This window comes from Rosa chinensis, chromosome 1 (assembly GCF_002994745.2).
Source record: "Rosa chinensis cultivar Old Blush chromosome 1, RchiOBHm-V2, whole genome shotgun sequence".
NCBI classification, from domain to species: domain Eukaryota; kingdom Viridiplantae; phylum Streptophyta; class Magnoliopsida; order Rosales; family Rosaceae; genus Rosa; species Rosa chinensis.
In genome coordinates, this window is record NC_037088.1 from 48,537,720 (window position 1) to 48,549,372 (window position 11,653).

Below are 11,653 nucleotides of genomic sequence, written 5' to 3' on the forward strand. Positions count from 1 at the left end.
CACTTGATCTGGCTATTGAAAATAACAAATGGCAACAACAAATTAGCCAAAATATAAAGGCAGATCAAGGAAATAAGACTTTGAACAAAGCTAAGTCTGCAAGGAAAGACTTTGAACAAAGCTAAGTCTTCAAGGAAAAAGGAAACAAAAATTTGAACAAATGATGGAAAAGTACACTTACAGTGATTAAGTACAAAGGAAAAAAAAATTTCAACAAAAGTTTGGAACTTTCACGTGTTTAGGGTAAAAAGACACCGAAACTTGAAGAAAGTTGAAAACTTTAAGGGCATGTTCAGTAACGTTTTCAAAAATAATTTCTAAAAATGATTTTTAAAAACAAAATGAAATAAACAAGATTGTATTTTTCAAATTTGAAAATGTGTTTGGTAGTTTATTGCAAAAAAAAAAAAAATTGTCCATATTTTCTACTAGGTGAAGAAAAAAGTGAAAATGCAGAATTGTGTGTTTTTTTTTTTAGTTTCTCCGAGCAAAAGTTGAAAAAAAAAATTATATTTTTCATGTTTTGAGAAATAGGTCGCCGAACGCATTTTCACCATATTTACATTTTCAAAAATGAAAACACAGACATGAAAATGTTGCCGAACACCACCTAAGGTTTGCATCGGTTAACTGCAATAGAAATAGATAGTTTGAGCTGTAAACACTACAAAAAAAAATTCATTTGGCCACGGCTTTGTGCCGTCGTGGAAAGTATGTTTGCCGTCGCAAAAGACCAATGGCGACGGCTAGGCGACGGCAATTACGCCGTTGTCGTTGGTGGCGTCGCCATTGCTCATGGCTACGGCAAAATGCCGTCGCAACCGTATTTAGCGACGGCAACAAGCGTAGCAATGATTTGGTCGCTTATTTGGCAACGGCATGTAGCGACTGAAAACGCCGTCGCAAGTAACCTATTTGCTACAGCAGATGCCATCGCTTGCAATAAACTAATTTTTTTTTTTAATGAAATTTTCCCTCCACCCCAAGTGAAATTAATTGCGACGGCGTCATTGCCGTCGCCACCTCAAATATTGTCCATATGAAGCTTTAGCGACAACCAATTGAACACCCAATTTTTTCTGCCATTTTACACACAATCAAAAGATATAGTAAAACAATATAAAGCACCAAAATAATCCTTTCATTCATAGCTATCTCACAACTGATAAGTGCCAAGTTATATTTCATTACCAAGTACAAATTGAAATTAACCAAACAAACCAGAGTCTTTCATAATTATAAGAATCTACTAAGAATCTACCATACTAGATAACTGAAACTCTGGAAGAAACATTCCCAAGCTTAATATTGTTCAAAAGCAGACTTGACCACAATACTATTTATCATTAACTAGAGGGCTTGGTGAGTACTGGAGCGTGCTCAATTTCTTGATCACTAGTTGAATCTGGATGAACTCCTCCTCCTATGGACTCCCTTCTAATTTCATGGCCACTGGATGCATCTTGAACCTATCACATAATGATACAGTATGTATATTAGATTAACATCTAATTAATCCAATGTGCACAGGTATATGCAAATTCATAAAACACATGCACAATAAGGGAGCCTCATTACTTTGGAGAAGACATTGAGTAATAAAAATAATAATAAGAATTATAGAATTCCTGTCATAGATTTTATATCAACAGAGAAAGATCAAGGGCATAACTTTCCACTACATTTACAACCAAATATTGTCATTGACAACAATATAATGAAAAAAGGAGCCTTACCTGGAATCAAAACACAGTAGATAGAGCTTATGGTAAGAGGAAGACAAATGCCACAGATCGAACACAGAGATTATAATGCAAAGAACCTGTAACCAAAAACAATAAAAAATAATTTAGGCAAAGTCATATGTATGGAAAAACCAAATTGGTTAAGTATCTTCATCAAAATCAAAAACACCAAGATGTGATGAAGAGTCATAACTAAGGTTTTTCTTTTAAAATGGCGGAATAATGTCCAGACAAGAAAAAAGATATGTTTTCGAACTTGGAATATACATAAGTAGACAATCTTTAGATTGAGCACTTAATTAACTAGCTAGTTTGACAATCTGACAGGTAAGATGTCTAACATAAGAGATTACACAAGTACAATTGAGAAATATAAAAGGCATCGTACATACAGCAGTTGTACTATAATAACCACAGTTCAAATACAGTGACGTGAATCTAACATTGTTACTAGAACCCCCAAATTCATATGACCTATTTCTGAAAGGTAATCTTGCATTTACCTGTATCAACCATACAACATTCTCACTGTACAATTCATTGTTCACTATCCAACTAGCCATTTGGTCCCACTCACTTTGCTTCTTGCCATATTTTGTTATTCTTTGCTCAGCCATCTGCAGTATAAAAACAGAGCATCAGGCAAGGAGCCAATCTGGACATGCAGAGAAATACGAAAGACAAACAAACAAGAAGGAATGGAGAGGGAGTGGTCATTTGTTCCATATCAATGAACATTCAGAGAGGCAAGGAAGGATCATTCAGAAACCTAAACTTGATCCAGATATCTAAATTATTATAAACACTAGTATTTACATCCAACAGATTGGGAAATTAAAGTATGTATGAATTAATTAATAGTTGGAGCGTTAATCCACACTAGCAGTCTATCAGTCTTCATAATTGATGATTAAAAAAAAGGGAAATAAAACCACTAAAACCTATACAAAAGTAGCAGAGCATGAAAGCACCTGATATTTACTGGCAGAAAGATCAGAAAACACTTGCTTTGTCAGCTCAGCAAGGAAACGGCCTATTCAACAAAAGATAATCATGAAAATTAATGCCTCTAAGACTTGACAGAAATAACATCTCAAAAGCCATGGCTTGAGAATCCAATACTTAACTATGAAAAGAGCAAGTAAGCCAATAAACAATTATACCTTGGATAAGATTATCCTGCTTAAGGAAAATCTCCCTGAGCCTTTTTTGAAAACAGAAAGCATAGGCAGTAAAAACTGTGCCCAGAAGCTAAAGCAAAAAGCAATTGCAAAAATGCAACATAGTTACTTGAATGAACATAGTTATATAATGCATTTTGTAGAAAAACAGCACACAGTGAATGGAAGTCAAAGAGAAAGTCAATTAATGGAAGTCAAAGAGAAAGTCAATTAAATCCATCAAGCAATAAAGAGAAAAACATTTACCGACTTCACCATTGAAAAGAAAAACACCAAAAGTTAGTCGGAGGAAATAGGAAAAGAGAAATGAGATTATACCTATCCCATGTTGCCGATGATAGTCAAACATCAAGGTCTCAGCAACACGCTTGCCCTCACATTTGTTTTTATTGTCTGTTGGAAAAAGTGCAAATGTTAGATGTCTGGAGATTTACCATAAACTTCAGATAGTTTTATGTTGGAGGTAAAGAAAGAACTTACATGATTGCACAGGAAAAAGAGAAAAAGGAGAGTAACAATGACATATTTATACATGAAAACCATATATAATAGATTGTGAAATGATCAAACAGCTTTTGCAGGGATAAGGATGGCAAATTTCCAATCACATGACTGACAAAAGCCACGGTTAATTGAATATTACTGCTGATTAAAGGAAAAATGTATCTTACTCATGAAAACGTCAAACTGTATTTGGTATAGGCAATATGAATCACCTTTGACAGGAAGATGATACATGGCTGGTCTATTTTAATAGTAAGATCTTGATGTTTAATGATCTAAATCATCTACATACATACCTTTACAGGATTATTTTTGTAGAAAATTGGAGAAGCTGGGCATGCAAGATGGTATATCCGATCAACCTCAACCAACAATGTTTCAGTGACATCTATAACAAGGAAAATAAGCATTCAACATCATGATTCCAATCAAGACATGCTTTTGCAAAGACTCTTGACAAGTAAACTAAAACTACTTGAAAGAACATTATGAATAAACCAAAGTGTATGTACCATGACGAATAAGCTCAAATCTGGGATGACCAATCCATTTTTTAAGATTGTCCTTGGAGCCAGTGAAGTAGTTATCAACAACAATAACCTGAGTAGAAATTGGAGACAATGTTATATCATGACTTCAGAAACTTATCCTATGCATGCTTCATACCAAGTGTCAGTTTATTTTTGATTGTTAAGAGGGGTCTAGCCATTTTAATTTATCTATGTACTTATTGTTATAAGAAGTTGCCCTAGTATATATATACAATTGCAAAAAGGTCTTCAACACTATCAGCTGAAAACTAATACTAAGCATTTTAGAAAAAAACAAGAAAGAAAAAAAAAACCAAATACTGACCTCATTCTTTTCATTTTCCATTAATCTGTCAACCAGGTGAGAACCAATGAATCCAGCTCCTCCAGTAACCAAGATTCTCATGTTGGACTGTCAAAAATTAATCTTTATCAACCAGATAAAAATCCAACAAACTAATGCTTCTCCTCTGTTACTTCATTCAGTAAATACTAAATATTTGTTGAAGTAAGAGGTTCTATCCCAAAGCAATCAGTCCAGTTTCTCAATTGGCTATGAATTAATCAACTGTCAAATAGAATTTAAAGATAGCAATTTGACCTCTCTACCAGATGGAAAATTGATCTCTAAATCAGTAATATAACATGGATCTGTTAGACCTCCAAATATTGAATAATCACCAAAAATAAATAACAGACGATATTAAAATAAAAAATAAAAATAAAAAAAGAAGTCAGATTAACTACCTCTGTTGGCACTCGTACAATAGAAGAAGCAGCACCTCCAATAGCACCTGCAGTCTGATTGATGTCTGAATACCTGTTAAAATAACAATGGCCTGATCTTGTACACTGAAAGTTATACTATTCCCTACTATTACCCATCACTATTACAATCAGAAGTGGATGTAAAGTGACGCAAGATAGTTCTACTACCAAACCATCAGTCTACTTAAGCAATTATTATTACTATTATTACTATACAAACAAAAAATTAATAATACGTGTCTGATGGATATTGTAGCTATCTAATAAACCTTCCTCAAATATGATGACACAAAATCATATATGGAAAATTAGGTAACATACCAAATGAACTAAAGCACTGAAATTTTCTGGGAGTGACACCAACAATTTCTGCTTTGTAGGTTCATATACACCAACAAATATAGCAGAAGCCCTGTGAGGAAAAGGAATTCTATCAACCACATGACATTAAATAAGAAAACTTCAGCAATTAAAAGAATTTTGATAATGGAAATAACTATGCACTCCTCCTGTACTATAGTTTCAATTACAAACCAGACACAATTGATAAACTCCACAGTTTTCATCATGGATAAAATCCATGTGATAAAATTTAAATGTCTTCTTTATGGAACCAAGCCCAAAAAGAATTCAAATGTTCCATGTTTTTTTGGTGATAAACAGATTAGCATTAGAGATGTAATAGCCATAGAAATCAAAGTGAGTACATGAGAGCACACGCATTTACAAATCACAATCTCAACAAAGGCCAAGTTTATCAGTATTCAAAGCTTTGTACTATCCAAGAACAGAAGCCAATATCCATCAAGTGTGTGTACATGTGGTGAGACACCAAATTGGCTCTGAAATTTAATCCTTTTTTTTTTCCTTTCTTTGTGAATGTGTTGAACGAGAAACATAAAGAAAGGAGAAAACTCATCGAATTAATTTGGGGGAATAAGGAATTAACAAAAGAGAGAAACAACAGAAGCTTCCGTTTTGACCAATTTCAAATTTCAGCAATCAATCATTATCCAGGTAAAGAGATTCAGCTCGTTCTAATCGGTGCTATAAATCGATCAAGAATCTTTTATATACCTTTTCCAAAACAAACACAGATTGATTCGCCGTCCCCTCTTTTGTACCTCAATGTTTCAACTCTGATAAAAAAACATGAATTAGTTTCTAGGAATCACCAAGTCTAAGTTCACAGACAATTAGTAATCATATACACATCTGAACAGAGAGAAAGCAAAAGGGTACCCCAGAATTCCTAACAAGAGGGCAAACTTTGATCAGTCCCATTGTACAAAGCCAATTCTTCAACAGTGAACAATCTCTGCAAATATCAGCATCATCTAGATTATATATCCAAATATTCCAATGCAAACCAAAGATACATATACGCTATTTGTGTTAGTGCGCAAAGCCCAGAAAAGCAAATATCCCATTTGATTTGTTGAAATAAAAGACCAATTCCCTGGAGTAAACCCAAGCCAAATCGAATCTTGGTTTTGATTAGCTCCCAAAACATGAAAAGAAGTGAGCTTTGAGCTTCTGACCTGTTTTGAGAGTGGAGATCGACAAGATGCAGTCCACAAAGCGAGAGAGGGACAGATCTGATTGATTTCTGGGCATTAGAGTTTAGGGTCTGAGCGACGGATTAAATGTGCAGAAAGAGGAATAAAAATAGGAAGGAGGTGGAGCTGAACTAGTAGATGTCGACTTCGCAGATTGCTATGGTTGACTTCGTTGTCCGGATTGGATGGAGTGAGCGGGAAATAGCAGATGGCGGAAGCGGGAACGAGAACCATGTTTATGACCCTAAAAACCTAAAAAGCTTTCCCGACATGTTCAATTTTGGCACCAAGATCCCGCCTATATCCCACCCAAAAGTCAAAAAAAAAAAAGTATAAAATGAAACTACGCGACGGCATGTTCTACCGTAGTTAAAAGTAGAAAAATTTAGCGACGGAAAGAATATGCCGTAGCAATTTAAGGCACATTTATGCGACGGCGACGCTATGCCGTGGCAAATCATTTTTCTCTTTGCGACGCCACTTTTGCCGTAGCAAATTTTTGATCAATGGCGACGACATTCTAATGCCGACGCTAACTGATGAAGCTAATTGAATTCTTTTTTGTAGTGAAAAAAACTTCTACTTGGCAATTTTTTATTGGGGCGTCAGACCATGTGGCAAGCTGACATGGTTCGATCGTACGATAGAAAGTTTTTCCTGTTCACCGAAAAAAAAAACTCATTCTTTTATCTTTCCTAACGGAAGGAAAATGAAATTTTCCAAGAAGTTTCTATTCCGATGTTTGGTAATATTAAGAAAGCTATCAGGAAAGTTGTTGAAAATTTAGTAACTAATGGAATAAAATAATATGTTGTGAGTAATAAATATAAGGAAAAAATGAGGAAAAGTGATTCCTTTGGTGTTTGGAAGGAACCACTTTCCCCCTAATCTTCTCTTCCTTAAGAAAAGTATTTCATTTGCTTTTGTATCTCAAACGCAAGAAAAGAACGGTTTCATTTCCTGATGCTTACTTTCCGTGAACCAAACGTAGCCTTGAAGTTTTTTCAATGATGAGTACATTTAATGATAAACATCTTGATGAATCGAGATAAAGTTTTACTCATGTAAACTCTATCATGAATAAAGTTTGAAATGATACCGAAACAATTAAGATTTGAAGAACAATTTACACCAGAAATTAAGCACAAAAATAAAATAAAATAAAATAAAAATCTTCTTCCAGTTTGCAAAATCAAAATGTAGAAATTTAATGTGATCTTCTGATCGTTGAATATATTAAAACTATTGCCAGTAAATTTATCCAAAAAATTCTGGCATTTTACTTCATTGACCAAACCCCCCACAATTTTCACAAGAAGTTGCGCACAAAAATAAAACCAAAGAAATCTGCTTGCAATTTGCAAAATCAAAATGTAGAAAGTTTAATGTGATCTACTGATCGTTAAATATATTAAAACTATTTCCAGTAAATTCATCCAAAAAATTCTGGCATTTTACTTCATTGACCAAACCCCCCACAACTTTCACCAAAAGTTGCGCACAAAAATAAAACCAAAGAAATCTGCTTGCAATTTGCAAAATCAAAATGTAGAAAGTTTAATGTGATCTACTGATCGTTAAATATATTTAAACTATTGCCAGTAAATTCATCGATCCAAAAAATTGTGGCATTTTACTTCACTGATCAAACCCCCCACTATACTCTCGATCACTCTAGTGGCAGTCACTGTTACACTTGACCCTCTTCTTTGTCCTCGTCTAGGTGATGTTTTCCACAAAACGCGTCCTTGCGAGTTGCAACTAAACTTCCTCGAAATCCAATTGGGGCCTCCACATGAATAAATAAGTGCCTAGACTTGACTGAAAGGCCTACGTCGAAAATAGAAGTTAATTAGAGAGAGCAGAGACTAGAGACCAGAGCAGAAATGGGGGATTTGTACGCTTTGGATTTCGACGGAGTTCTGTGCGATAGCTGCGGAGAGAGCTATGCCACTGCTGCCAAGGTAGTGTTGCTGTTTATATTATTCCAATGTTCGAAGTTTTTTACTTGAAAGATGGTTAATTTGATTGAACGGTAATGCATGTGTAGGCTGCTAAAGTGATATGGCCAACGCTATTCAACGATGTGGATTCAAGTTTAGAGGATTGGGTTGTTGATCAAATCCGCATCGTAAGCAAGGACTAAAATATTCTCCTTAATTTCTTGACATTTCTGTTTTTGACGAACACCAATATTACTTATCACATCTTTTGATTTTTAGTTGATTATACAACTTTTATTGATGACATCTCTATGACAATTTCTTATGTGTCAAGTTCTTTCTTTTCCCATGTTTATAGCCTTATAGGGATTCCAATAGCTCATAAGTAGTTTCACGGTTGCAAGTATCATGGAGTGGGCATGTCCCTCCAATATTTGATGAATTCTTTTGTAATACCTAGTCTTCATCATTGAAATTTGACGTCCTTTGATTAGAAAAACAAAAAGTATATCCACAATTTTGGTAAAATATCTTATATTTTATCGAAATTTTTTTTCCCGAATTATCGATATTTTCATGACTTTCGATATGTTGGTCACACAAAAACCCATGTTGCTATGTTATTAACGAATCTGATGTGGAACAATGAATGATGAATTAGGTGCGACCTGTGCTGCAAAACTGGTATGACAATCTTCTACTTGTGAGGTTACTTTTGGAAATGAGGCTTCCTTCTATAAGGAAGTCATCAGTTGCAGAAGGGCTCACGGTGGAAGGGATAGTGGAGAATTGGTCAGGGTTGAGCAATCTGATTTTGAAGGAATGGGGTGAGGATAAGGATGCTCTTGTAAAATTATATTTCCAGGTCAGGGATGAGTGGAAGGTTCAGGACTTGAAAACTTGGATTGGTACAAATAGGTGAGAGGGAAATTCAAAGTCTTGTTGGATTGGTTTTTGGTTAGCATACTTTTGGTTTATTGTCATGCATAATCGAGTAGGAGTGGCTTTGGTTGCAGATTGTATCCAGGTGTTGCTGATGCTCTTAAATCGGCAACCTCAATCATTTACATTGTCACTGGGAAACAGGTGTGGATCTTACACAAGCATTCATTTTGTTTTGGCATAATTTCCAAAATATTTCCGAAACTTGATTATAATTGTCAATCTACACTTCAAACGTCTAATTGCAAAAATTAACCTCTTGAACTTGGCGAAAACTATCAATTTACACCCCCTTTGTTAATTCTAACATATTCCATTCAAATATGAGGGATGAGCCCCAACACATTTATTTTAATTGATATTAAATATACATGGAAAAAATTTAATGTGGAGATTTATGGCCTTCCACCTATTATTAACCCACACACTTTGCAATTTATTTGCAATGAAATTACATTATATTATCCTAATAAAATAGTTATATTAAAAATTAGCACTTAATTGGATTGATGTTGAAATTATCTCAACTCCCTTTTTTAATTAAATTAGTATCTTCTTGGTGAATGACAACATCAATTCGATAATTTTTATTTTTTTATTCTTAATGGAATCATATAATGTAATTTAATTAATTAAAAGGTGGAAGCCATAAATTTCCACTCTAAAAAAATTACTTTTCATTTTTATGTATTGCTCTTAATTAAAAAAAAAAAAACAATTATGAAATGACCATATTACCTCTCATGTGCAGGGCACATCCCTCACATTTGGATGGAAAACGTTAGAATTAACAGAGTGTAAATTGATAATTTTCATTAAATTTAGGAGGCTAACTTTCGCAATTGCAATTTCAAAGTATAAATTGACAATTTAGTGGTATTTTAACAATTAAGCTTTTTGTTTTAGTGGTTTTACTTTTCCTCATAAAAGAGGATAACAAAAGAGGTAAAAATGATTTTGATATGTTTTAACTTGAGACTTTGAAAGGTGGAGATTGTGGAAAGAAATTTTTGTTTGTTCTGTATTCTGTCATTCACTTATTCATAATGAAGGAGCAGTTGTTTGAGTCTCTTTTTAGATTATAGTTTTTCCCTTTGTCTGACAAAACTATCACATTATTACTGTCATGTTTTATTCTTCTCCTTGTGGAGGTATATATAGAGATACATCTTTTGTACAAGAAGGAAAGTAATGAATTCGGTACAAATACATACCTACATGACATCTAATTATAATAAGAAACAGAATATATCCTAATAGATTACAAAATATTGATAATCCTAATTAATTAGGTAATATTGACAGCTTATTTCAACATTGTCATTGTTCGGCAACCTCACTTTCTCTACTTTTACATGCAGAGCCCATTTGCTGAGGTAATACTACAAGAATTTGCAAAAGATACAATACCGCCTGAAAGAATATTTGGTGTTGCTAGGTTAGTGCATTAACTTGATGCTAGCTTGTGTTTGGTATATTTAACTAAAATCTATGGATTACTTTCCATAATATGTTAATTTTGCTCACTTATAATTCCAGGTGCAGCCACAAGATAGAAATACTGAAGCAGCTTCAAGAGAAAGCAGAACATCAAGGGCTGAAGCTGCAGTAAGATATTTCTCTGCTCAGTATTTGACATGTTCTAATGTGATGATTTTGACAAACTTTTGCATTTCTATGCTAGACATCCTTCTGTTTAATACTCTGACCTGGTTTCTCTGATCGATTGACATTATTAATGCAACTCTGACCAGCTTTGTGGAGGATAGACTCGCAACTCTGAAGGAAGCTATCACAGAACCTGAATTGGATGGATGGAATTTGTATCTAAGTAAAATTCCTCTTAAACAATCTTAAGCTTGCTTTGTTATCATTGCCGTATGTGCTTTGTAGTGGTACTCAATGGATTTTGTTACTAATTCGACTTTTGATTAGGTGGTTGGGGGTACAATACACAGAAAGAGAAAGACGAAGCTGCTACAATTCCTAGGATTCAGATTCTTCAACTTTCTGACTTCAATACCAAGCTGAAGTAGCTCCTGTTCGTACATTCAAATCACTCAAGTTTACTCTTCATTTGAGGGATGTTGTGATTCATGATTATTGCAAATTACAGTATATTTGTATCTTTTTGAATGTTAAATTCAGAATTATATGTATTATATCTATTTAAAACTGTTGAAAAAAATAAATTTCAGTTCATATGATAAAAGAGCTTGATTAATACTGATGTTTAAAGGTATGTCCACCTTGTTGGGTGTGGATCCGATTCCTCATAGGATAAGGATTTGTTAATCCTTGATCAAAGAGGAATTTTGATTGTTTCCTACCTGCTTACATAATCCTACTTGGTACTGGTTTCTATGTCTATTGGGAATAGGTTTCCAATGTCTTATAGGGTCTAGTTAGATATCTATAAATAGGGGCATAGGTTGTAGTAGTAGATCAAGTCTTTGAAGCATTAAACAGAGAGAGCAAGTG

General features: G+C 34.1%; 2 protein-coding genes across 3 annotated transcripts; one reads left to right on the forward strand and one right to left on the reverse strand.

The window, feature by feature from the left end:
- Positions 1-1,127: 1,127 nt before the first annotated feature.
- Positions 1,128-4,385, reverse strand: LOC121050005 (probable AMP deaminase). Its single transcript, XM_040508584.1, has 8 exons — positions 4,286-4,385; positions 3,943-4,030; positions 3,727-3,818; positions 3,245-3,319; positions 2,717-2,778; positions 2,249-2,362; positions 1,737-1,822; positions 1,128-1,469 (listed from the first exon to the last, which is right to left on the reverse strand). Exons 4-8 carry the CDS (start codon positions 3,273-3,275, stop codon positions 1,424-1,426), a joined length of 339 nt encoding a protein of 112 aa, XP_040364518.1. The 5' UTR covers positions 3,276-3,319; positions 3,727-3,818; positions 3,943-4,030; positions 4,286-4,385; the 3' UTR covers positions 1,128-1,423.
- A 3,706-nt stretch (positions 4,386-8,091) lies between these two features.
- On the forward strand, positions 8,092-11,402 carry LOC112165226. Of its 2 annotated transcripts, none has more exons than XM_024301714.2 (8): positions 8,092-8,251; positions 8,338-8,418; positions 8,892-9,148; positions 9,229-9,316; positions 10,534-10,610; positions 10,712-10,780; positions 10,927-11,003; positions 11,108-11,402. In XM_024301714.2, the coding sequence occupies exons 1-8, from the start codon at positions 8,174-8,176 to the stop codon at positions 11,206-11,208; spliced, it is 828 nt and encodes a 275-aa protein (XP_024157482.1). In that variant the 5' UTR covers positions 8,092-8,173; the 3' UTR covers positions 11,209-11,402. The 2 variants fall into 2 exon arrangements, with proteins under 2 accessions (XP_024157482.1, XP_024157539.1); XM_024301771.2 differs by having other exon boundaries at positions 9,247-9,316; positions 11,108-11,399.
- The last annotated feature ends 251 nt before the right edge of the window (positions 11,403-11,653 follow it).

Coding starts and splice junctions, on each gene's coding strand:
- LOC121050005 (XM_040508584.1), bottom strand. CDS start 3,275: ATGTTTGACTATCATCGGCAACATGGGATAG. Junction 2,779..3,244: donor TCATCGGCAACATGGGATAG/GTATAATCTCAT, acceptor TTTGTTGAATAG/GCCGTTTCCTTGCTGAGCTG. Junction 2,363..2,716: donor TTTCTGCCAGTAAATATCAG/GTGCTTTCATGC, acceptor TTTATACTGCAG/ATGGCTGAGCAAAGAATAAC.
- LOC112165226 (XM_024301714.2), top strand. CDS start 8,174: ATGGGGGATTTGTACGCTTTGGATTTCGACGGAGTTCTGTGCGATAGC. Junction 10,611..10,711: donor AGAATATTTGGTGTTGCTAG/GTTAGTGCATTA, acceptor TTATAATTCCAG/GTGCAGCCACAAGATAGAAA. Junction 11,004..11,107: donor TGGATGGAATTTGTATCTAA/GTAAAATTCCTC, acceptor ACTTTTGATTAG/GTGGTTGGGGGTACAATACA.